The 25,314-nt window shown below is 42.3% G+C and overlaps 1 protein-coding gene across 1 annotated transcript in view; it reads right to left on the bottom strand.

Moving 5' to 3' along the window:
• Positions 1-19,854: 19,854 nt before the first annotated feature.
• The window catches only part of TEDC2 (tubulin epsilon and delta complex 2), a 50,129-nt gene continuing 44,669 nt past the window's right edge, over positions 19,855-25,314 (bottom strand). The window contains exon 10 of the mRNA XM_088148169.1: positions 19,855-23,323. Coding sequence (XP_088004295.1) covers positions 23,246-23,323 — 78 coding nt within the window. The 3' untranslated portion in view covers positions 19,855-23,245. The remainder of the gene's footprint in view (positions 23,324-25,314) is intronic.

Here is a 25,314-nt window from a genome sequence, read left to right as displayed (position 1 = left end):
CCAGCCAGCCATGCTGGCTGGGGAATTCTGGGAGTTGAAGTCCACTCATCTTAAAGTGGCCAAGTTTGGACAACACTGTGCTACATCAAAACTGAAATGAAGCAGGCTACCTAGCTGAGAGTTTTCATGCTAGAAAATTCTAATTTCCTGTAAAGAATCCAGTGTACATTGATTCATTGATTGATTATGTGACATCAAGTTGTTGTTGACTCTTAGTGACCACATAGATAGATTTTCTCCAGAAGGATCTGCCCCTAACCTGATCCTTCTAGTCTTCCAATGGTGTACCCTACCTGAGTCCCTCCACCTTGCTGCTGGTCGTCTTCTTCTTCTCTTTCCTTCCACCTTTCCCAGCATTAGAACTTTCTCCAGAGAGCTGGGTCTTCACATCATGTGCCCAAAATATGAAAGTTGAAGTCCGATCATTTGTGCCTTGAGTGAGAACTCTGGGTTGACTAGTTTGATGGTCCATCTGATTGTTTTCTTAGCTGTCCATGGTCTTCTCAGGAGTCTTCTTCAACACCAAGACTGTACATACATGCTGCTTAATCAGCCCTTGGAGCTCATGAGGTAACTTCGGGACAGTCACCGACTAGGATCACACGCTGTGGCAGATCATGGTTTGTTTGAGGATTTGACAAATCGGCCATGGTGGCTGGATTCAGACATCACTCTAAGCCATGATATTCTGGGGTGGAGGGGACAGATCAAGCCCATAGACCCTTTCAAAAATTTCCCCCAGTTGTATTTCTAGTGAAATTATGCTCAGTATTTCCTGATTTTTATTTATAATGTATATTAGCACAAGCCAAGATTATGCAAATCTGAGTTCTTCCCCACTAAAAGTACTATTCATTCATTCATTCATTCATTACATTTGTATCCCACCACAATCAACAGGACTTTTGGTGGGATACAAATTATTGACAGACGTCTTGAAATACACACCACAGGAGATGATTAAAAGTTATGCTTCAATAATATTTAAGGGCATCATATTTGAGGCAATCTTTCCAGCAATAACTAAGACAAAAAACAGGGGCAATCTTATTAAACATGCTGAGTATTTAATGCATCTTGCCCAGTATTACACAGAAATTATATCCGCTATTAAAATCTTTGGGTGCAGTTTATGGCAGCATTTGGGGGAAAAAACAACCACCCCAAAAGCTCTGAGAGATAAAAATCAATCTATTTCCTTCTCTGCCAGTTAATTCAATTGCAACTTAGTTAGTCTGATTTCCCAACCTGATATATCTTAATTTCCGTTTATGTCAGTCTAGTTCCTAGCAAAGTAAACTGTTTTTTTTTAAGAACAGGCTCAGCCATGGAACTGAACTGGCATTTCACAGACCAAAAGAGGTCAAATGGCTTGTGTGTGTGGTAGATTTGTTCATCAGTCAAGCTAGGCCTTCCAAAGTCATATCTCAGTGCCTTTGTGTCAGTGGCAAGGCTGGATATGATAAAACCCATATTGAAAAGCTTCTGTGGTTTACTGGCACATCATTAAATGTCTGGTTCACCCATGTGCCGTGCTTCCAGCAAAGTGTTCCTAACTGCCTCCACCAATTCTCCACAGTGAGTCATTGCAGAGGACAGCATAAAAATTGAGGGATTATTTTCTTCACAAGTGTGCTGTGTACAGTTCCAGCTCCATACAGGTAGTCCTCGACTTACGACCATTTGTTTAGCGACCGTTCTAAGTTATGATGGCGCTGAAAAAAGTGACTTGCGATCGGTCCTTGCACTTACGACTGTCACAGCGTTCACGTGATCAAAATTGGGGCACTTGGCAACTGACATGTATTTATGACGGTCACAGTGTCCCAGGGTCATGTGATTGCCATTTGCGACCTTCCCAGCTGGCTTCCGACAAGTGAAGCCAGTGGGGGAAACCAGATTTGCTTAACAACCACATGATTCACTTAACGACCATGGCAAAAAGGTTATAAAATTGGGCATGACTCAATGACCGCATCAGTTAGCGATGGATGTTCTGGTCCCAATTTTGGTCGTAAGTCGAGGACTACCTGTATTCCTTCTCCCGCCCCAAAGCCATTACATTGCTGCTCAAACTAAATTCATTCCCAAGGAACAACAGGGTGCATTTGAAGCCATAATGCTCCAACCTGCCAGTATCTGAGCCTAAAGGAGTAGCAAACTTCATTTTGATATGAATAGCAACCCCACCCGACTTTCTAGGTTAAAAGGTACATGCATTTTTAATAAAGACATAGATATGTTGGGTTTAGCCTTCCGTGGGGCTTGCATTTGACAATTTTGCTTAGGATGGTGAAATTAAGAGTAGGAGATGAACAGTTGGCAGGGATTGGGAAATGTTTAACTTAAAACCAGCCTGTTCCATGAAAGAAAATACCACTTTCAAATGCTATAAGCAGGAATACAATGTACCTTATAAACCCCACCCCATCCTCTTGGTTTATATTTAGCGATGTAGAAGATTGTTCCTACACATTACGTTTAGTTTGCATGGCCCAGTGCACCATTTAGGCCAGCTGAGGTCCAGATGTACAACTCAACCCAGTTAAAACCAGCAAAAGCAGTCTTCTAACCCCAAATCTTTCCATGTCTAAAGAAAAGTCAGGAAGCCTCAACTTAAGTTGACGTGACTTCATGGACATAACCATGTTATTACTTGGTGGCAACATGGAAGCCGATTGCCTCTGTCTTCTTGGAATTAAAAGAAGAATCCAAACAGAACAGAACTATTACCTTGCTAGGTTTCCCCAATGGAACTTGTACCACTCATTTCCAATGAGTGCGTTCACATGTCACACTAAATCAGGATTTGTTTTAATCATGGTTTATTGAGTTAGACAGAATAGTTGAGTTCACGCCATACTGAGCAAAACCAAACAGACATGGCTTTGCCCAGTGTATGAATCAGTCAGGCGCTCTGGGCGATACACTGATATTCCCAGTCATTGTTAAAATGATCAAACCAAACCAGATTAAGAAAATTGTCTTTCTCCTCACAGTTCAATACTCGTTTCCCATCAAAGAAGCACATGTTAACACGCACTCATGAAAGACACACTGGTTGTTCTACTTACACAGCCCCAGATTAACTCCCATTAATTATCACCTCCCCAAAGCAGACACAAATTTATGTCTTTGTTCCCATTTTTCAACTGCCCGATAGCTGAAGCTCCCAGGCAGTTTACAATAAAACACACTAAAAAAAAAAATCAATCTGAATAAAGACATGTACAATAAAATGGAAAATAAAAGCATTATGCAAACGAGTGACAGCTGCAAGACAGTCATTCAAAAACTAAAAACATATGAATTAAAATACAATTAACAGCCAGGTGAAATGTGGGGAAAATAGAGGTCTTCATCTGGGCCTAAATGATGTTAGTGTGGGCACCAGTTGGGCCTCTCTGGGGAGAGAATTCCATAAATGAGGTGCCACCGCAGAAAGAGTTCTCCCCCTTGCAGAAACCCACCTCACCTGCTTCAGTGAGAGGACCTGAAGGAGGTTCTTCCTGGAAGATCTTAAGGTCCAAGGAGATACATACAGGAGAAGGTGCTTCTTCAGGTAACCCACCTTGTTTACCTTTGATTAGGAGTGGACCACTGCAAGAGGCCAGAACTCATAAATGGGACCTATTTTCTTCACAATCAAAATTGTACATTTCTGAGAAATGATTGTGTCTGTTTTTAAAGATCACTCAGAGATTCTGACTTTCCTTGTACCACCTTGGGAGAAATGTTCAGAACCTAATTACTTGTTTTCCAGCTTCTGTATTCAGGCAGCCTGTTAAATGTTTTCTGTTATTTCTTATCTTTCTTGCTCAATGGCGGCACTGAAAAACACTCAACCAGCAAGATGAGAAGAGCTGGAAAATTAAGTGGATCCAAACCAGGGCAATGCTGGGTCAGGGGCACTCAGAATCTTCTACTGTACTTGCAGAGTGAGCAATTTAGGGAGGGAGAGGAGGAATTGAGTTGCTAAAGTATTCCAGGGAAGGGAAAATTAGTTTGGAGATGGGGCACACTTAGGAAGACAAGGGAAAATATTTATCTCAGAAAGATAAGTCTCTGGAGACGTTGGGGGTCAAGGTTTTGTTTCTAAATTTTAGAATGGTTTAGTTTTCACTTGTAAAATGGATCTTTGCCCACCTTTTGAATTTGAATATGGATATGACTGAAGTCTTAAATGTTCAGCTGGACTACCCTATCCATCTTGCTGGTTTGGAAGCTCAAGATTTTGAAGTTCTAATCAAGGCCATCTCATCTTCAGGTTGCTTATTAAACTTCCAGCCAGCTCATGACATCTTCACCTGGTGCAGAGCTCTGGATCTATTGATTTCTGACTCCTGAGACAATTAAGTTGATGCCCTAGTAGTGTCCCATGTGGACTTTTGGTGAAGCTTCCTTCAGTTGCAACCCATTTGTTAGCCTTAGCCCAGAACTTTGCAGTTCAGACCACTCTGGACCTTCCTTGGTTTTCCCATTTTACCATCCCTTGCTGTGATGGATTGGGATGAGAAGGTTCAAGGACAGAAGCATCTCCTCAGCCCACCGCTTGAGCATGGGAAAGCGAAGAGGATGAGACTGGCACCACCCTAAGGAATTCGTAGTGTTTAGTTGCTGGCTTGGGGAGTTTAGAGTTAGTCTGGCGAGATTCTGTCTAGCAGGCGCGAGCTAATAAAGTAACTGAGCTGTTCCAGTACTGTCTCGTGGAGTTTCTTGGGCTTAACCTGTCATCAGTCTCTCATCTCAATCCATCACACTTGCAGAGGTCTTTCTTGGTTCCTGATCAGGTCCAGAGTAAGGGTTAAACTGTTGCTCCCAGCATTCAGGGCACTGAGGTTATCCTATCCTGGTTAACTTCAACAGTTCCTGGTCTGATACAAACTAGCGCGTAGGCTTCTCATCAGTGTCTTTACCCGGACACCACTACTCTACCTCCAGATTTTTCTACATTTGGTATCTTTTCTTTGGAATAAGTTTCTGCTCCCCTTATGCTTGATGGAGGATGAAAGAGATATTTTGGAGAGGCCTCAAAATGCTTCTGGTTAATTCCATAAACAGAAGTCCCTCTCTTGATCTTCTCTGCTATCACTTTCTGCCCCTAATTTCCTGATAACTTTACACTGCACTGCAGATTCATTGTTTAGGTTGTTCTTTCCTAACTAGAATTGCACCTCATTCCTCGGTATTGTAGATGGTAGAGCCTTTTATGTTATTCTGGACAGCACTGTGTTGTCCAGAATTCTGGACCATCTCAGAAACAAAAGTATGGCTATTGATGTGAATGTTCTTATCACTTATATATCCTTCAATAGCTTCTGTTGACTTGGAAGAGATAAACAGACCTGTTATCCTGTTTTAAAGGATAGATTTTTTAACACCTCCGTTTGAAAGGCTGCTCAGTCTAAAATTGTCCTGCAAGGGCCTTTCCAGATGAAACCTGCCCACTATATTAAGTACGCCCACGCAACACCCATGTCAACTGCATAGGTATTTGAAATCAGTCTGTTTGGATGAGGGTGACATTTTTCTCAGCCTTCTCCTGAAAGATGCCTTCACTCTGTTATTCTCTTCCCTGCTTTTTTAGTGGTCTTCTTGCAGCCTCTAAGATGGTAGCAAACGTAGAGTGGGATTTGCTGATGAATTTACCAAGATCTAACCAACCACGATCAGCATTGTGATTCATGCTAGGTGTCCCTCTTCCTTGCCAAAAGAAGATGCTCCGGTCATGATCATCCATCTGCTTTCAGCCAAAGATGATGAAGATGTTGGACCTGCCTCTTGGAAACTAAACAATGGCTCTGATGACACTAATTATTTTGCCTGATTGCTGAAATGTCACAAAGCAGCCAATTCTACTGTTGCCTAATGACTGAAGACGATTATGCCAGTCGGTATTTATTTGGGTGAACTGTATTGCATCATCTGGAGAATTTCTCATAATGCTTAATGGCCTTCTCAGCTTTTCTCCCTCAGTTCCTTACAAAGCAGTTTAATCTCACCCACAACTGCATTCATTTCTGCAGATCTTGAAACACAAAGAACATGCAGGGAACACCATGTACTGACTGGGGCTCACTGTCCAGCTAACTAGTAACAGAGCACAAAGAATTTCACACAGTTGGTGCCTGGTCTCTTAAATCAGGGATTTTCAGATTTTTTTCAGGCTGTGAAACTTGTTAGTTATAAAAATAAATGTTCTGGAACCCCTGATCAAGAGATGATAGAAAATAGGCTGCGTTCAAAAGAACGATATGTTTTTTTGCCCTTAGTCTCTTATGGAATCCCATCAAATTCTTGTAGAACCTTAGACTCCCACAGAAGATGGCTTGAAAAACCCTGCCTGAAGGCACCACCAGTCTTAGAGTACCAAAAATCCCATCACCTTCACTCCACACAAAAAAGAAAAGAATTTGCACCCTGTCTTGCTTTCCAGCAAATGTACTTCTGCTTGTTTGCCTGGTGCTTTGCAGAAAACAGAACGAAATGTAGAAGACTGCTCTGAGGAAACATGGTGGCCATTTCCCCACTAGTGGCTTAGCCTGTCAATAGAGCATTGCCCATTGAAGTGATAGAAAGCCTGTTCTTATGGCTGCTAATTTGGCACAATAATACTTGGATGTCTCTAGAATATGTTCAAAGTTGCTTGTGGGCAAAGGACCTATAAGAGGGAAGATCAATTGTAAAAAAAAAAGTAAATGAAAGGATGGAAATTCGCTAAGGCTTCCCAGCTGCCTTGCCTCCATTCCTCTGGAGCTCTTAAAAGGCCCTGCGAACCGTAAAGGTGAAATACTTAGCATATAGGCAAATTTGCCATTTGTGGGACCTATAACCATGACCGAATGCTGTTACGGTAGGTGGAAAGGAAGAGAGAAGTTCCAAAGAATGCATACAGGAAAAAAGGCAAGAAATAATTCTCCACATTCCGATTTGAGGGAAATGAAAATGAACGAGGAAAAAAGCATTCGGAAAAATCCAGGGAAAGAGATATTTCACAGGTTTTTCTTTTTTCCTGGTTCTTCCCATTTCTAGGCTTCATCTCCCTCCAGCCTCATCCTGACAGCAAACTGACTGTACCGATGCAACACTTAGAGAGGCTTTCTGCAGGCACTTAGAGAGGGAGATTGCATTGAACGCTCCCATTTGCATCTGTGTTATGTGGTGAGCTGCTCGGATTTTACTTAGCCGCTACAACGGAACAGGACAAAATGAAAAATGTATCTCAGAACAGAGCATTGTGGCACGGATACTTCCCAAAGCAAGAAAGACAAAGACGTTCTGTGAAGGAGGCCCTTGACCAGTGTTGTCCAAACTTGGCCACTTTGAGATGAGTGGACTTCAACTCCCCATGCTGGCTGGGGAATTCTGGGAGTTGAAGTCCACTCATCTTAAAGTGGCCAAGTTTGGACAACACTGCCCTTGATGAAAGCCCAGGTTTCACCGTTTCAACTGGCCCTTGTGCGTTTTCAATGAAAGCCACAGAAATATGCAAAGCGCAGTTTCTGTTCTACAGCAAAGTTCATTGAATTAAAGACTAGAAGGCCATTGTCTTTCAAAGAGGTACTTTTCATGTTAACGCTACCTGAAAAGTACCATGGTTTTTGTTGGCCAAGGCCTGCTTCATCAGAGGTCTGGAATGTAAGCCTGGACAGATGGACATATAAAGACACAGACACACAGACTCATACTTACACATGTCTAGTTAGTGAGGAGTGGGGAAGTAATAAAGTCAAGGAAATGCAACACCAACAGATCTTCATACTGTAATGCAGTGTTTCTCAATTTTGGCGACTCGAAGAGGGGTGGACTTCAACTCCCAGAATTCCCCAGCCAGCCATACTGGCTGGGGAATTCTGGGAGTTGAAGTCCACATATCTTAAAGTGGCTAAGGTTGAGAAGGACTGTTCTACACCATTGTTTATAGCTTAGAGTTAAGCATCAGCTATTGTGGCTTATTTAAACTGTGTTTAACAGAAACCGTGGCTTTGTGCAATCTGTAAACCCAGTCTCTGAATCACACTGTATTCATCTGAAAAGAAGAAAGGGCTTATACATTTAGAGGGAAAATTCTACTTTGTTTTGTAATCAAAACATTAATGTCTTCCTGCCAGGAAGCCCTAGGAGGTAAATGAAAGGGTTCCGATTGGATACACACATGGCTGAGTTCTTTTAAATGGGAATGATCATCTTGAGTCCTGTTCCTACCAGGAATCTATTTACAGTTATTGTATCAGAAGTGGCCTGAATCACTCTAAAGCTGGGTTCTGTACACTTCTGGCAAAAAGAAACCAAACCGTGTGTCACCAATAGAATATACAACAATAGCTTCCTTTTTCTTCTAGAGCCAAGGAAAAATTGTCTCTCCCCTCCAAAACAACTAACTTTTGGATAAAGTTCATACCTTCTGCTAGACTAGAGCTCCCAGATCTGGGTTGCAAAACACTGGAAAACCACTAGTAGCAGCAAAGAGATCCACACCAACCCTTTCCTGCCATCTGGTGGTGGCCTGGGCTTCTGCTACCTAGATTTGGGAGACCTAAGCCAAGTTAATATGTGCCCTGCTTGATTTTGGCTTAGTGTGTTCTCCCAACCCAAGCACTATGGTCTGTAAACCATGGCTCGTGGCTTCGCATGTTGTGTGAAAGCCAACTGCGGTTTATCCAATAAACCATACTTAAACCACACTGGCTTAACACCACTGAGGCATGGTGGTGAACATGTGCGAACATAGTCCCAATGGCTTTCAGAGCTCGAAAAACGTAAAAGGTGCAGAATTGTACAATTCTGAAGGCTAGGCCAAGGTCAGCAACCTGGAGATTAGGGTCAGAGGAGAAACCAAGAGAAGATTCCACAAACCAAATGCTGTCATTGAAAATGCCACCTCTTTCACAATGGCCACCACATTGAAAGGGATTTCAGGTGCTTACAAGGGTCTGATGACTGCTTTGAGAAGCTAATGGCTCAGGATACTCACTTTTAGATATTCTTCAGGTCACGTTGATCTCTGCGGAGATGGTGACCCATCTCCAAGACTAGCAAACTGGCAATACTGTTACAAATGTGCTATTGCTTGGCATTGAGCACCATTCAAAATGATGCCAATTTTATTTGTTCTCTCTTGCTGTTATTAGGGTAACCTGAGAGTGGCTTGAACTGGAAATCTGACAAGATGAAAAAATGATTTATGCAGAGGGCTTGGAGATAGCTTAATGGATGTATGTTCTTTTCCTTGTTATTCAGTCGAGTTCACCCAAAATGGAACAGAACATTTTCTGAGAGATGGAAAAACACAGCTGACAAACCACTGGGGAATATCTATAAATGTGATAGGGTTCTACATTCATCAGAACTAAACATTCATCAAATGATATTGTAACTCACATGGTTTACTGCTGCAGGATGTAAATAGCTTACCTGCTGTGACATCACTGCCCTTCGGGCAATCATTGGCTTAGTCGTTATGACATCATAGACATTGTGCATTTATCCCCACAGATATTTACCCCCAACCCCCAACTTTTCTCTTTGGGGATCAATGTCAACTTTGAGGAGACGGGATGTTCCTTAAGCTATACTACTTGCACACTAGGAATGACCCAAGACTACCTTCAGGGAGAAGACCGGCTGAAATTAGGATCAAAGAGCATATCTGGGTTGAAGAAGAGAAGAAGCATTCTCTTACTCAGGAGTAGGGCAAGGAATCAGAAGAATGGAAGGATATGCCAGAAAGGTGTGCTTTTACTCAAGGACAATTCAAGCATCGGGAGCACATGCAAACTCAGTTTACAGACATGTGCTGCACAACTACAGGGCTCATTTTAAGCCATGGTTTGTTGCATAAACCACCGTGACTGGATTCACACATCATTCTGAGCTATGGTTTGCTCTCCACAGTTTGTCACTAGTTGGGTTCATCCAACAGACTAATCCAAAGACATGGCATTTGTGTTAACGGTTTGGTGTTTCCAAATCATAGCTCAGTTTTCCCCCAGTCAGGATGGTTGGGGTACCAGTGCCTAGAATGCCCCCCCCCCATCAGGGTCCAAGATATCTGGGAGCCATTCATGTGAGAAAGGTTTGGCAGCTGTGCCCCTCTACCCAATGCTTTAAAAAAGGGCCTTGCAAACTTGGATTGTCCCTAGTGATCTAGGCCACCGCAAGCCGCAAAAAGCAGGCTGGACATAGCTGGGGGAAATGGAAAAGTACAGTTTGATGAGGAGATGCTTTTGACAGTCCAAAGGAGGTCAAAGAATCTTTAAAAGACCTGTTACTATAGCAGCCTAGATAGTAATTTACTGCAAGAATAGCTCCCATTATTTTTTTCCCCCCCAGCCTATCTTTTCTCCAGCTGCATCACCACCAACCTCATCTTTCTGAATTACTCCCCAGTATTTGCGTGGCAGCCTGTGTTTATGAGTCTTGAGAAGGGAGGGGAGATGGACCCACAACTACATTAGAATAAGCCTTCAGCACCAGGCAGGGAGGCTGAAGAAAGCTTTGCTCAGCAGGAGGGGGATGGAAGATTAGATGGAGGAGAAGAATGCGGTCCGCCAAATTCCATTCCCAAGAGCCTATTTTACTCCAATTCTTTGGAAAGAAAGTGTTAATTCAGAATGTAGTTTGGGGTATTGGCTGGAATTGGAGGAACATGCTTTTATGAAACCATTGGCTGAGATATCAGATATGAGCAGATCCTTCTAAATTTGGGGAAGGGTGGCGCTTCACCAAATACTTTTTTTTTGGGTTTTTTTGCTTTAGAAACTTAAGCAAGTGTCTTCCATTTCATCTGGGGCCGGCTCTATCATTTGCCATTCTCTGATCACACAGCAGATGTAAGATGGACAGTGACAGACTAGTACTGTATTTGACTTCTTGCCTTGGTTAACCCATTGTACTAAGCCAAAACATGGCTTGCTTGATTTGGTTTTGGATTCAAATCCTTCTAGGGCAACTTATATAATAATAATAATAATAATAATAATAATAATAATAATAATAATAATATGCTGGAGAGTTCATATTACCACCTAACCTCTCCTCAAAGATAAATCTCATCTGCTTTTCAAGCTCAGGATTCCAAAAAAAGACATCGGGGGTCTCCTGAGAACGTAACCACTCTCCTTCCTTTTTGGAGCTGTTCCTTCTCATTCATCATTCTGCAATTATCTTGCCCTAATCGTCTGTAGCAATTACAGGGAAGAAAATGGCAGTGGAATCATTTGTTTCGGAGACAGGCAGCCCGTGAGAAATTCCACAGAGCCGATGACTGACGGAAGATACTTGACTCCGAAGAACTGTAATTCAGAAGAAGTAGAGAGGGCATTTCTCCAGCCTTACCCTCCCCGGGTTTTGCATTCCGATCCCATTTGGAAGGGGGACTATTGGAGGACTATTATAAACAAGTTTTCTATTGCCCACTAACTTGCCTTCCTGTTCATTGCAAGCAATAAAGAGAAGGGTAAGAGGGTCAAAGAATGATTGGGAAGATATTCTTCTCTCTGTCTGCGTGATTGGAAAAGCAGATGAACAGAGTGTGGAGGAAAGAGCAAGGAAAAAGCACAGGAGGCTCTTGAGCAGTGTTTCTCAACCTTGGAGACTTGAAGATGGGTGGATTTCAACTCCCAGAATTCCCCAGCCATTATGCTGGCAGGGGATTTGAAGTCTATGCATCTTCAAGTTGCCAAGGTTGAGAAACACTGCTTTTGAGAGTGGATGGGGTAGAACACAGACAAGAACATGGGGCCTTGGAGTCCCAAAGAATCCAGTGACTTGTGACACCCAGTCCTGGGGTGAGGGGCAGTGCCACTGATGGTTGTGAAAATCATTATGTTTTTCCTGGAATGAGAGAGAGTTGATTGCAGGCCTGTAGATAATCCAAGATAATGTGTGTTAGAGAGGAAGTCTTATCCTTGATGTAAAATCTTTGGGTTGAGCTCAGCTTCTGGGAACTTCATAGACATGTCTGAGTGGTTTTCCTGGTGACAGGACAGAAGTGATTTGTCATAGCTTTCTTCCAGTATATGGATTAGATTTCCCGGTCTATTCAATAGTCCAGGACCTGGCTGGTGGTCTCCTGTCTCAATACTAACTGGTCCCAAAACTGCTTCACTTACTGGAATCAGCCAGGGTTAGTTGAATTCTGCGTCTGCAGAATTAGATTCTGTAACTAAAAAACCACATTCTTGGAGTAAAGCTTGACTTCTAGTGACTCTATGGATGCATCCATGTGGATTTCTTGGTAACAACCGAGAAGTGGTTTCCCCCTTCTTTCTTTGGGAACATTTTTCTGATTCCTCAGCCCAGTCTACAGCTGCAGAATATCCAACTGGTCTCCCATCCAAATATTAACCAGATCCAGTCTGCCTTGGTTTTCTGATCAGCCAAGGTTGGCTAGGTGCTGCTGTGAAAAACTCCCATCAAAAAAGCTGGGTTTCTCTTGTCATCTCCCTTCATTGTTGATTTCAGCATTTATTTATTGCCTTCTCTGTTGTGGCACCTGCCCCCTGGCACAGCATCTCCCCAGAGATCTGTACAGCTCCCACCCAGATAACCTTCAGAGAGTCATTGAAAGGCTGGCCTTGCTGTAGAGCACTTGTTGAGCCCTTGTAAGATGCTTTGTGGCCAGATATGGTTGGTCTTCTGGATGCATAGGATCTGCATCCTTCTTGTTTTTTAAATACAGGCCGCCCAGATTCTTCCTGGAAGAATCAGGATAGACAAAAGGAGATTGGGTGGTGGTTGTTTTACATAACACGTAATTAAACTTTGGAATTTGCTACTACGAGATGCAGTGCTGGCTATGCATTGGCTGGCTTCAGAAAACAGTTGGACCAATTCATGGAGGTCATGGGGATCAATGACTGTTAGCCTTGAAAGTAGTGGGATTATCTCTGAAGACCATCTGCTGGGAGACTCGTGGGCTTCCTTGGGTACTTGTTGACCATGATGAGAACAGACTGCTGGACTAGATGGCCAGAGGTCTGATCCAGCAGGGCACGGCTTATGTTCAGAGTTGTTGGGAGCCTCTAAACTGTACATATAAATGGATAAATAAATAAATAAATAAATAAATACCATTTATTGCAGCAGATACATTTCTTTTGACAGCCAGCAAGTCCATAAGGTTGTTTCTCTGACTCATGCTGCAGTAGGACCTTTCCTATCCACGCCATCACCATCACCACCACCTCCTCCTCCTCCTCCTCTTTCTGCTTGCTGTGGAGAGACAGATTGATGTAGACAGGCAGATAATCTGTAGGAAATGTTCCCTGTTTTTTCCCACCAGATACAGTATGTTTCCCAGTTTATAGAAGATTTTCTTGAGCAACTGGACTCTTTTCCGAGGATTATGTCAATCATACTATGGTATTTGGTTTGGAGTATCTCCTGAACCCAGCCAACTGTAGCTCATTCAAGAAATCACAGTTAAGCAAACTGAGCATTAGTGCCCTAACTGAACCCATTCTATGCATTTATTGAAGTACTGTTTGGCAGAGCAACACTGAGAATAAAAGGTCTACCGTTTCAAAACATCCTGAGCACAATCACATCAGAGTGTTCTGACCTATCCTGACGCATCCCGATTCTGCTGTCGCAAACTCTGTTGCAGGAGAAAAGAATATTTCAAAAGAATTGAATGAAACGGTGACCGCAAAGTTATTTCGGGACCTCGCCAGTGATGAGTTGTGATTTTGCATGGCGTGCAATTGGCGAGGAGTTTTATTTCTTCTTCATCTTCTTTCACTTTAATAATATTCTGTCTAGAAAGAGACCACAAGCACAGCCAATTTCCAGATACCAATATCAGCCAGAGGAGAAGCAAAAAGCAATTTGAATTGTAAAATAAAGTACATGTAGAACGGTTGAAACAGCATCGTAAAAGCCATTAAAACAGCATCGTAAAAGCAAAATAAAAAATGCATCTCAAACTTCATAAAATAAAAATGTAATTCTAGAAGCATGCCTGGAAGAATGTATCTTTAACAAGCTGGGAAGGATGGGGCCAACTCCACCAGCCAGCTGAGTCTGGGGGCAAAGAATTTGAGTCTAGATAGCAAATGGCACATATCTGTGCTCAAAAATGAAAAGTTGAGAGAGGTCACTTGAGAATATTTGGCCCATCAGTTAACCCAGTTATACCCTTGGAAAGGTGGAGGGCCAACAGCAGAAAGCTCAAAGCAAAGAACTGGAAATGAGTGGATGAGAACGAAGGAAACATTTCTTGTCTGAGATAGAAGAGCAATCAAAAGATACCACCTTCCAAACCCAGCTAGTTTTTTACTGCCATACCAGGAAGACAGTTCCCAAACCTTTTCCTTTCTCTTCCCTGGCAGTAACCCAAACCCTCTGCAATAATCTCCAAGAAATGGCACCATTTGCTGCCCTTGGGGTTGAGTTTGGCTCCCAATCCTTCAAGGTCTAGAACACCTTTTGCCAAGCTTTAATTCTAAGATGGTTGTCACATTTATTTTATCATCGAAGCTCATCTGTATTTTTAAAATTGTAATATTCTGTTTCTGTTCTTAAGCCTGGCCAGACACCATAGGGGCTCCACAGAGTGGAAAGACAGGGTAGAAATCATATAATTATGTAAACGAGATGCTAAATCGGTTGTCTAAAGGGGTTGCCTTGCTCTGCAAAGGATAGGGCTGGCTCCAGAGACCAGTAACTGAACGTTTTCCAGGGATCTGTTGTATCTGATGCAAGATCTGAGTAAGATCTGTTTTTGGACTTGAGATGTGGTGGGTCATGGAGAAGGAAGCGTGAAGTGACTGTCATCCTCAAGTTATGGATGAGGAATGAATCATCTTTTGAGATCTGTGCTGTAAGACAGCTCCCTACTCTGTTTTATATGAGTTTTAACTCATTTAATTTTATGTGTCTTTTAATACAATTCTAGTTATTTGTCATGAAGTGGTCTTCTTCTTCTTCTTCTTCTTCTTCTTCTTCTTCTTCTTCTTCTTCTTCTTCTTCTTCTTCTTCTTCTTCTTCTTCTTCTTCTCCTCCTCCTCCTCCTCCTCCTCCTCCTCCTCCTCCTCCTCCTCCTCCTCCTCCTGCTGTTTTTATTTTGCTTTCTTCCTCCTGCACTGCATGATGAAGGACAAGAAATGCACGGGCAGCATTAAAATCTTAGCAGGAACTCACTTTGTCGGTGGCCGAGCTGAAGGAAGGCCAAAGGCTTGTGGTTCTAAGCATGGGAGGCATCTGAAGCATCAAAAATGGAAAAGTCAACCCTACCATCTCCTACTCAGATTTTAATCCAATTTGCCTCTTGCCTGAAATACAGCAAAAGAACAGGTGGATGCATAATGCAGCTTTGCTAAACCAGCAATTATCCCTGGTGATTTACAAGTCCTTTTCTTCAACATTTAATGAGTTTCGCTTTCCATATACCTAGTCATTTAATACTTATTATTTATTTTTTTACGTATTTGGCTTTAAAAGTATGCCCTGTCCTATCCCTGTTGAACTCTAAATCCAGGGATGGTTGTTATACAAGGCCTGGAAAATGCCAACTTTGTTCTCTCTTCTAAGTGATCATCATCATCATCATCATCATCATCATCATCATCATCACCATCATTTGCACTTACAGTCACTTTTCAGACTTTGCTAACCCTCTTGGACTTCAGGTGTCATCTCATGGTATACCCTCCCCGCTGATCTTCCCAAACCTCAAGGGGTAGTAGCATTCCTGGATGAGATCTTGCCAGAAGTTGACCTTGTTTGGCCACTGCATGGCAAAAGTTGGCAATCTTCTGACATTTTGGCCATTTTAATTAAAAAGTACCATTTAAATGGGGAGACGTGTGGGATGACCAACACTATCGTAGGTACCAGCTGATGCCATGTGGTCAGTTTCTGATTTAAAGGCACACTCACACAGTTTTTCATACAGGGAAAATTTTGCTTCCTGTTATAGTGACATGTGGCTTCTGAAAAGCTATGGCAATATAGAAAGGATCAATTACAATTACAACTGTACATCAATTGCAAAGCACTGCATTTCTATCTGACGGGTTACAAGAGCATTTTGGGTTTTGGCCAGGGTTGTGACAAGGCCAAGGCCAAACTGATCTTGTGCCCAGATGGAAGGGGATGTTGGCTGCCCAAAAGAACCAACATAAGTTGCAAATGAAGCAACAAGGAGCCATTGGAGGCCAACGGTCTTCATCTGTACAGTCTGGAAATGGAGAAGGAGGAAAAAATATTCTGGGATATTTTGTCCCCTTTGGGGAGAGCCATCACTTATTTTTATATAAATTTCCATCAACTCACCCACTGTGGTCAGTGGTCAACTTGATCACTGATCATGTCCTCATTGATTAGGATCACTGAGCGCTCAGCGGTCAACTTGATCACTGATCATGTGCTCAGAGTCCAGAATTTTCTGGTTTAGCCATTCCAAATTAAGGAGAAGCCATGCTGGAATGAGAAAGCAGCAAAGACTGAACATCTGTTGAAGATCAACACATCACCATGTTGAGGAAAGTTGACCTAATATTAAAAGCCTGGATCTGTGAATTAATTTCCCCACTAGATGGACCCAAGTTCTTCTTTTTTACATTCAGGTTGAAAAAATGGGTCAGTCTTGATTTTTCTCGATTTTCCATTTTTGTTTCCTATCTTCTTTCCATTTTTCTATGCCATTTTGCATTCATCTTTTTAAAAAGCACACACAAAAATGTATCAACCTGATTTCTCCTAAAATTGGCATTTTCTACAACATTTTACCTAATATTTTAAACCTGATCTCATTAAAATATTGTATTTGAACACATTCATAAAAGCATATTAATTTATACTTTTATGTTTATGATTTATAGTAATTTTGTTTTACTGATTAGTTTAAGTTTCGCCCCACTTTTCTACCCATAAGGTACTCAAGATGGCCATTAAGCATAAATATTTTTTTTCGTGCTCACTACTAGGTACCTTTTTGCACACATCGCAGCATTTAGAGAAAAATTCATTATCAAAGGCTAATTGCATTTTAATGTATGGTTTGGACTGAGTAGTGTGAATTAGGTAATTTCACCTTGAAAAAGAGAGTTTAATTAATATTAGCTTTCAGTATTTCCTTACAAATTCTTAATGGCTTCTACTCAGACTTTCATGACAAAGTGGGAGGCACAAAAGACATTTTTGTCCTTCGTACGCTAGGTAGCCAGACAGAATTTTGCAAGGCCCACATTCCACAGTTTGGTGCATAGTAATGACATAGCACTGTGTTTTCACAGCCTATTATGGCCTTCCTGATTCATGTTGTGGGGTGGGTGGAACAAATTATGTTTGGTTGGGCCTTCGTTATCAGTGGGCTGTAAAGTTAACTGAATATGGTGGTAGAGCTATAACTATAACTTAAGTGGTCAGTTGGGAGCATTGTAGGAAGTCAGAAGGGGAGCTGAATCCAGCCACTTGACATCATTCCAAGTATTAGACCATACTAACCAACCAGCTTTACTGGATCTGGCCAAGGCCCAACTTAGTCTAGCCTTCTGTTTTTCACAGTGACCAGCCACATGCCTCGGGGATGCTTGCAAGCAGAAGATGGAGACCTACTTTTCTCCCACCATTGTTCTCCTGCACTGGTACTTGAAAGCATCTGCCAACAGTCTGAAGGTAACATTGAGTCAACAGACCTGTCCTCCTCCCCCTCTTCTTTGAAAGCCATCCAAGTGGGTGGCCATCACCACATCTTAAGAACATTAGGACAGCCCTGCTGGATCAGACCAAGGCTCATCATGGTCCAGCATTTTGTTTCTCACAGTGACCAACCCAAGGTCTTTGGGATGCTTGCAAGCTGGAGATAGATGCTATTCTCCCACCATTGTTACCTACAAATAACATGTGGAGGCATCTGCCTCCAAGCCAGAGGTAACATTGTCTTCTAGACTTGATTGCCCTTGATGTACCTGTCCCGCATGAATTTATCCCATTTGAAAGCTATGCAGGTTGGTGGCCATCACTTCCTCTTGTGATAATGAATTCCACAGGAAAAGCCAATTTATGGAGAATTGCAAGGGATGGACCAGAGGCCTGGCATTTGCCCCAGGATGATGGAGATTGCAGAACCCAATTTTGAAAGCCATCTCTGAGAGTTTAAGATATTATTCTGGTAGCTGAGATTATTATGGCAGGAAAGTCTGCTGCCAAACCAGCATATGAGAAAAAGCACCCTTTGGCTCAACGTATTCGGTGAGACACACAGCTACCTTGGGACCAGCCAAGGGCCTTGGCTCGCTTGTGTCTGGTTCCTCCTGCTTCTCAGAAAGAGACTTCCCTCAACTTGGAAAATCAGCCTTCCAACCGGAGAGCCAGGCTTAGTTCTTGATACTCTGTCTGTGCTCCAGGCACATCTGTGACACTCTGTAAAAAGCACTCTGATTTAAGACCGCACTCATCCTATTTTTATCTCTTGTTTTGGGATATCTGACGTGGATTGCGGCTCTCTCCTCCTCTTCGGAGCCCTTTCAGCTAGAGATGGCTGACTTTTGTCCAAGAGAGAGCGTAAACATTTTTTTTCTGGATGGACAGAAGAGAAAGAAAAGGAGGCAGGAAGATTTTTTAAAAAAAATAGAATTTAACATGGATAAATTCGGGGACCATTTTTTTTCATTCATCCTTACAACAAGGTAGATGGGTGCGTAAGTATACCCAGTACACCCATACTATTGAGTTGAACTGATCCTGCAGGACAACTGAAACAAATTAACTGGAAACATTCTCCCATTAATCTTGCCTTCTGCCAAAGCTTTGAGGGGGCTGGCTGCTTTTAAAACACTTGCTCGTATGCTTACATTTTCACTTGCATCTCATTTATGAAAAGGAGAGTGCTGTGTTGTTTCTTTTTTTAAGTGCAAAACTGTTCCAGGGTCTTGAGAGGAAGAGACATGTATCTTGGGAACATCAGAGGAACTAATTGGTCACTGCTGTCATTAGCTGAGTTCTGCAAATTTGCAAAGCTTTATTTTTTTTCCCCCCCAGAAGCCTGGGAAAGAAAATTAAATCTCTAATGAACTGAACAGAATCTTTCACGTAACTGAAGGGAAGTAGAACTATCTTATTGTACTAGGTGAGATTATTTATCGGTGTAGCATTGGACACTCACTAGGCTTCTACGGGGTAAAAGATAAGCTGAGAGTCAGCAGTTCTCAGGTCAGAAATGTCAGTTCTGTCAACAACCAGCAGCTGCTTAGCTGCGAGGTCATGAAGGGCAGAGCAAGGTCCACTGAAACACGAGCAAAGCAAGACGCAGCAGCAGTGGGTTCAACCTGCTCGGGGATTAAGAAAGAGCTGTATTCTTCATGCTGACATTTTTTAAAATTTGGCTTCAGTCAAGTTTGCAATAGAGATTCTTAACTAGTTGTGCCATGTTTAGTGTCTCAGAGACGTTTACTGAGTTAAAACCTAATTAAGCCATGTAAAGTTGGGGTTTAGGGGATTTGGAGCTGGAGATCTGCAGCCCAGGACCAGGCCAGTCTTTAAGTAGGATGAGGTGCCTGATGAATTCAGGTACTGAACCGAAGTAGGTTTGAGGAACTAGTCCAATTATCTTCTTCATTTAAAATGGACACAGCTAGTAACAGCATCTAGCCAACCTTGGCTGATTTTGATCTGAAGCAAAGATCAGACCAGTTAATATTTATATGGGAGGCTATGAGGAAATGTCAATCTAGCCTACAGCCTCAAGAAGTCTAGAAAAGAATTAAAATCCCAGAAGGTAGCAGATCACTTCCCTATTGTTGCTAGAAAACTAGATGGACCTATCTATGAAGTAACCAGGGCTCCAAGGAGACTTTACCATATGTAGACCACAGAGAACCATTGTGCCCATCCCTTCAAGATGACCTCTGTCTACCCTGTTTCACTCCAAATCTTCCCCATTTTTGCTTGCACTGCAAAAAAAATAAAATAAAAATAAAAATTAGAAAATAAGAAAGTCTCCCAAGTCCTGTACAGTTCTGAAGCTTTCAGCCCAACCCCAAACATTCCATTGTGGCCTTTTCACAAACACAAGAATGTCACTTTCGCCAAGCTCCTGGGAATGTCCAGTCTGAATTGTTAGTGCCTAATCCAAAAACCTGCAGAGCCAACAGGCTTTGAGGGTGCCTGTGCTGAAACGCTGACGGCATTAACCGAGATAAACCAGGAATTCTCTGGTTAGCTTATGACCTGCTTCCTCCATGCAAAGCTCCTGCTGGAATTTCCCCGGGAATCAGTTTAGCAGTCTGGTGTAACCCAAAACCGGAACAGCAGACGCTGTGTGGGATACTAGCCATATGACTGACGCTTGTGATGTACCTCTTGTTGAAGGACCTCTTGGCATCTGGAGGTCACTTTCTGAATATCAAGCCCTGAGATACAGTGCCAATAGCTCTGTGGAATGAAGCTGGGGCAGCCTTGAAGGGAAAAGCTTGAGGGATGCCAGGAGAAACTATGAAGCATGATGCTGAAAGGGTTAGCAGGTTCATTGGCAGCGTTAGCTTCTCCAAAATATTAGGGCTCTTGGTAAAGAAGCAGCATTGATGGCATTCAACATGATATAAAGCCCCCAATGCCGAATGTACAGGAAAGTAAACATCAGGCAGTGTTGGCAATGGATCATGTTTGGCTTTAACTCAAAGGTCAAGGCAAAGAAAGGGGAGGCACTATAAATCAGGGGAAAGGAGCAGCAAAACATCTCAAGTGCCAGTGAGAATGTTTGATGATGTGACCCCAACTCACTTGCAATAAAATCCTTTAGCTGCAGCTTCCCAAGCATGTATTCATGTCACTAATTCAAGGGACTTGTATCAGTGCTAATGACTCTGAACACCAGCCCACCAGATGTTCCTGCTAAAGGATTTGAATTCAGGGATCTCCAGTCTTTGGGGTGCATTGGAATTTGGAGAGTGTGTTGGTGAACTAGAGACTTACTTACAGATGAACAAAAGTAAATAAGTCAAGTTCTAAACCCTAGGATGTTCCCTACCCCTTCAACTTCTCTATATCTATTTGCGGGGGAGAAAGGCAGTAGGTGAACCTGTGGCTGGAGAGACTGCTAGGCTGCAGTCAACCCTCATTTTTATTTGCTAAGGATGATGATGGGACCCATGTGGGGATTAGAGGTATTCTTGGAAATAAAGGAGATGCCACAGGCAAGAGTTTTCTTTGCAAGATATCAAATTCCCATTTAATTTTTTTAGAGTCCAAAAACTGCTACCTCCCTGCTCCCCCCATAACTGGTATGATCAATTGTGCTCCATGTCTAGAGGCCTAATCTTTGTGGGCTGGCTTGGAAAACCTAGTTGGAAGGGTAATGGAGTGCTTTAAAAGAAGATATGGGGGAAGAACTGAATATTAGAACCATAAGGATAACCACTAGTGGAGGCATCAAGTCCAATTTCCTGGTCACTGCAGAAATGTGAAGGAAAGCATTCAGAGCCGCTGCTTGAATACCTCCAGGCAGGGGTGTTGGCAAGGTGCAGTCAACACAGTCATGATGGTGGCCACAATGGTGTGTTCTAAGCTTAGATCACCCCATGGTGGCCACCATCTTGGTCACACTCTGTGGGCATCCCTGTTTTCAAGGAAGGGGAGCCCACCACTTCGTTGGATCACTGGATTCACTGTTGACCTGTCCTTCCTGTTAAGGAATTCTTTTCTAGCATTCAGCTGGAATCTGCCTTTCAGTCAATTAAATCCCTTGTTCTGCACCCTGGAATGAGAAAGAACAGGTGTTGACCTCCCATGTAATAATTCAAAGCTGAAGGATGTTATCAAATCAACCATTGCTTAGCCTTCTCTTGTCAAGATTAAATATGAGCATCATCTTCAATCTCTCATTGTTGCATTTAGCTTTGAACTCACTGCTTATCCTTATTGACCTTCTTTGAACCTGCTTTTGTTGGTCAGAATTCTTCCTAATATGTGGAGCCCAGAACTGAATGTGGGATTCAAACTGGGATCTAACCAACTCAGAATAAAGTGGAATTGTTATTGTGGATGCAGCCCAAAATTAAATTTGCCTTTTTTGGCAGCCATGTGAGATATCAAAGACAAACAAATTGTACCCTGGGCAGCTTCCTGTAGACTTTTTCCTTGACCACTATTGGAAGGATGGTTCTTAATTAGATGGTTCTTGTTCTGAAACAAATGGGGATCTTCTCTCATCGCATCAAATCTCCCTGACCTTAGTGAGATTGATATTCAGTCCATTTCTCTAGGTTTATTAGAAACTATCCTCCATATTCCACACCTTATTTACATGGATTTGGTGCTCTAATTATGACATCCCTGGACCAGGAAGAATATTGTAAATGATACAATATGTTGATTTATATTTCATTTAAAGATATTCAATAATTCTGCCTATTGAAGAAAGATTTAAACCTTAAATTATAAATTAAACCACCACTAGCCTGTTTTTCTCCCCTTATGATTTTCCTTTAAAAAAAACCCTCACTCTTCCTTTTTCTCTCTCTTCACCCTTGATTTGCTTTTTATTTCCTCCAGCGCTGGGTTTATGCATTAAAGATACTCAGCTGGTGGCCACCCTGGAGATATAATTACAGAAAGAGAGGAGGAACAGCAGGGTTTAAAAAGGAGTTTAGCATGATATGGGCATGCCCTACTGAACAAACGTTCATTTCCCTTATTGAGAGCAAAGCTGATAGACAACCATTAATTTTTCATAGCGCTTTGATCTCAAGATTTCATAATATTCACTTACACTTAAAACTAAAAGGGCCACTTGTTTTCTTCAACCCTTTTAGCACTGTTGAGGGAGGGGATTCTTGGGAGCTGAGGAGGAAAGAGTTAGAGATGCTCAGGGGTGTCTGTAGGGTATGGTCAAAAGTTGGCCATGATGGCGTGAATGAAGTTCTGCCTGTTTTTTATGGGCAGTGCCTTCTAACCACCTTGCCCTTTTTTCTGAGGAAGGGCGCAGCTCTGCCTTCCCCAAGAAAGGACAAAAGCAGGCATCGGTGTGCATAACATTTGAATATACTCATTGCAATGCCTAGTGGGCCAGCTGAGAAGTAATTACTACAAATTAAGCAGAAATACAGTGCATCACACCATAATGAGGAAGGCATCATACAGTAGGTCATCTCGCCAATGTCTTCTCTTGTCAATTAGACAGTTGCTGTTCAGGTGCACAGCTGCTGAGCAGTTTCAGAGCTCTCCTCTGTGTCTTCTTTTGGATAGTTGAGGATTATTTTTAAACCAGACTCAGGAACCAACACGGAAGTAGAAGGCACTATCAAGGTCTTGCAAATGGTAGATAGCCTTCTGAAGGGTAAAGCACAGAAGCACCATACATGGTGAGGCTGCCAAGGACCTGGACCCAATCAAAGGAGAATTCTATTTAGAACGTCTTCAACGTCTGGCTGTCACCAGAGAAAACAATTTCAGCATTTTTTCTCCAGGTCTCAAAAACCAAGGTTTTTGGTTTCTAAAGTGTCCATGCTGTCTATCCCCCTGTCTCAAAAACCAAGGTTTTTGAGTAGGGGGATAGACAGCATGGACACTTTAGAAGCTGAACAAATCAGATTTCATTCCCCCTCTTTTTTCCAAGCTTCTCCAACAGAATGGAACACCCTCACTCCCAACAGCAGCAGCAAAGTCTCAACTTTTTGGCAGTCCATTGGCACTAAAAATGGCCTTATTATTTTTATACAGTAATCATTTCCAAATTCTTTTCAGAGACTTTTGGGGAAACCCCAAATACTGCAGATAGATTTTAACTGATTTTCTAGAATGAAAAGTATTGCTCCATCTAACCTCTCAAGGGGAACTGCTCCTTCTTTTAAAAAAGCCTTATTTTTACATTCCTATCCTGTGCACATTTATTATCAGTAAGGTCATGGAACTCAAGAGATTTATTCTGGAATAAGAATAGTACTGGCTCTGCAAAGACACTGCTCAGAGACTCAGTTTGAATGTGACTTCATCAAATCTCCAAACTGAATGGGCTTTCTGAATTGGATCATCAATTGGGATCAAGTCATGGAATCAAACTGGCTGGATCTCAATCATCTGGTCTTTTTTTATACATGCAAGAGAGAATTTTTCTTTCCAAACTGAACTGGCTTGATTTCATCCTCCAGTCTGGCAATCCAAACTGAACCGACTATCGATTTGGATCAATTCAGGAATCCATAGAGAAGTCTGGTCCAAATTCAGATTGGACCTGAGCTGATCTACACAACCCCGGTATCTCAGATTGCAACTTAACTTTCACAACCTACTGCAGCCAGACGTTTGGCTCAGTTGTACAAAGCTGTTGGGCTCACTGGTGGCCAGATCCTTCAAGCAGCGGCTTTCACAGATATTGGGCTAGCCTTTTTTTTTTTTAAACAAGAATCAGGATTTTTTTTTAAAAAAAGTGGACTAAAGGAGGCTCAGCTGTGCATAAAACTGGCTGATTGTATTGTTAGATGTACATTCAGAAATAAATAAAAAGGAAATATAATATGTATTTCACCATTGTCTGCTGCCTACCTTTTAACAGTTGATGGCCAACTTCAAGAAACCTGGATTCTGCCTTCTGACCTTTTACTTTCCTCTACACTTCACTGCACCTACTTAATTGCCTGTTTCCATTTGTTTAAAGAAAGAAGAAGAAAAATCTGAGCTCTGTAATTTGATGATTTGTTCATGAATTTTGCCATTCACCACCCAATTTTGGTGATCTCTACAGTCTGTAAATCAAGGGCTGGAAGAGCCACACATGGAGAAGGTTTCCTTCTCTCATCTTGACCCAGTGTGTGAACCTACAGGACCTGCTAAGTTGGAAAAGGATGCCATCAACTTTTGTAACTTGCAATGAGATATGGAGCAAGCCTTGGAGATATATAGAAGCTGTTTCCAAATACCCCTTTATTTGGCATCTGTATTATCTATTGGTAGACTGACAGCATTGTGCTAAGCCTATGAACTTAGAAACAGCTCCCTCTATTACATTCTTCTGTGTGGCTGCTCAGAAGCCAGTCCCCAGTGAGGTCAATTCAATCCTGAGCCTGCTTAGAACTTTTGAGGAAGCCTGAAGACAGATATCTGGGGTCAGGTTCTCCCCTTTCGGTCCTGGATGGAAAGACCCATTCCAGATCTTTCACAGCAAATGCGTAAGTGTCACACATCCTTCTTAAGAGCAGAAGATGATGCCATGGTGGTAGATTTGCTGGTTGGAACTCAGCCTGCTGCAAACGCAAGATCTGTGTGATGAAGCCACAGACTTTGAGAGTCCAATTAGGAGAACACAGGGTGGAAGAGTGGGCTCAGCACCCTTTGAAATCAAACTCTCAATGAGCAGGAATCTCGGGGCATAGT

The sequence above is a fragment of the Python bivittatus genome, unplaced genomic scaffold (assembly GCF_059951505.1).
Source record: "Python bivittatus isolate LINGU-HERP-01145 unplaced genomic scaffold, Pbiv_v1 ctg000560_np1212, whole genome shotgun sequence".
In the NCBI taxonomy this organism is placed as follows: Eukaryota; Metazoa; Chordata; class Lepidosauria; order Squamata; family Pythonidae; genus Python; species Python bivittatus.
This window is presented reverse-complemented; position numbering and strand designations above follow the sequence as displayed.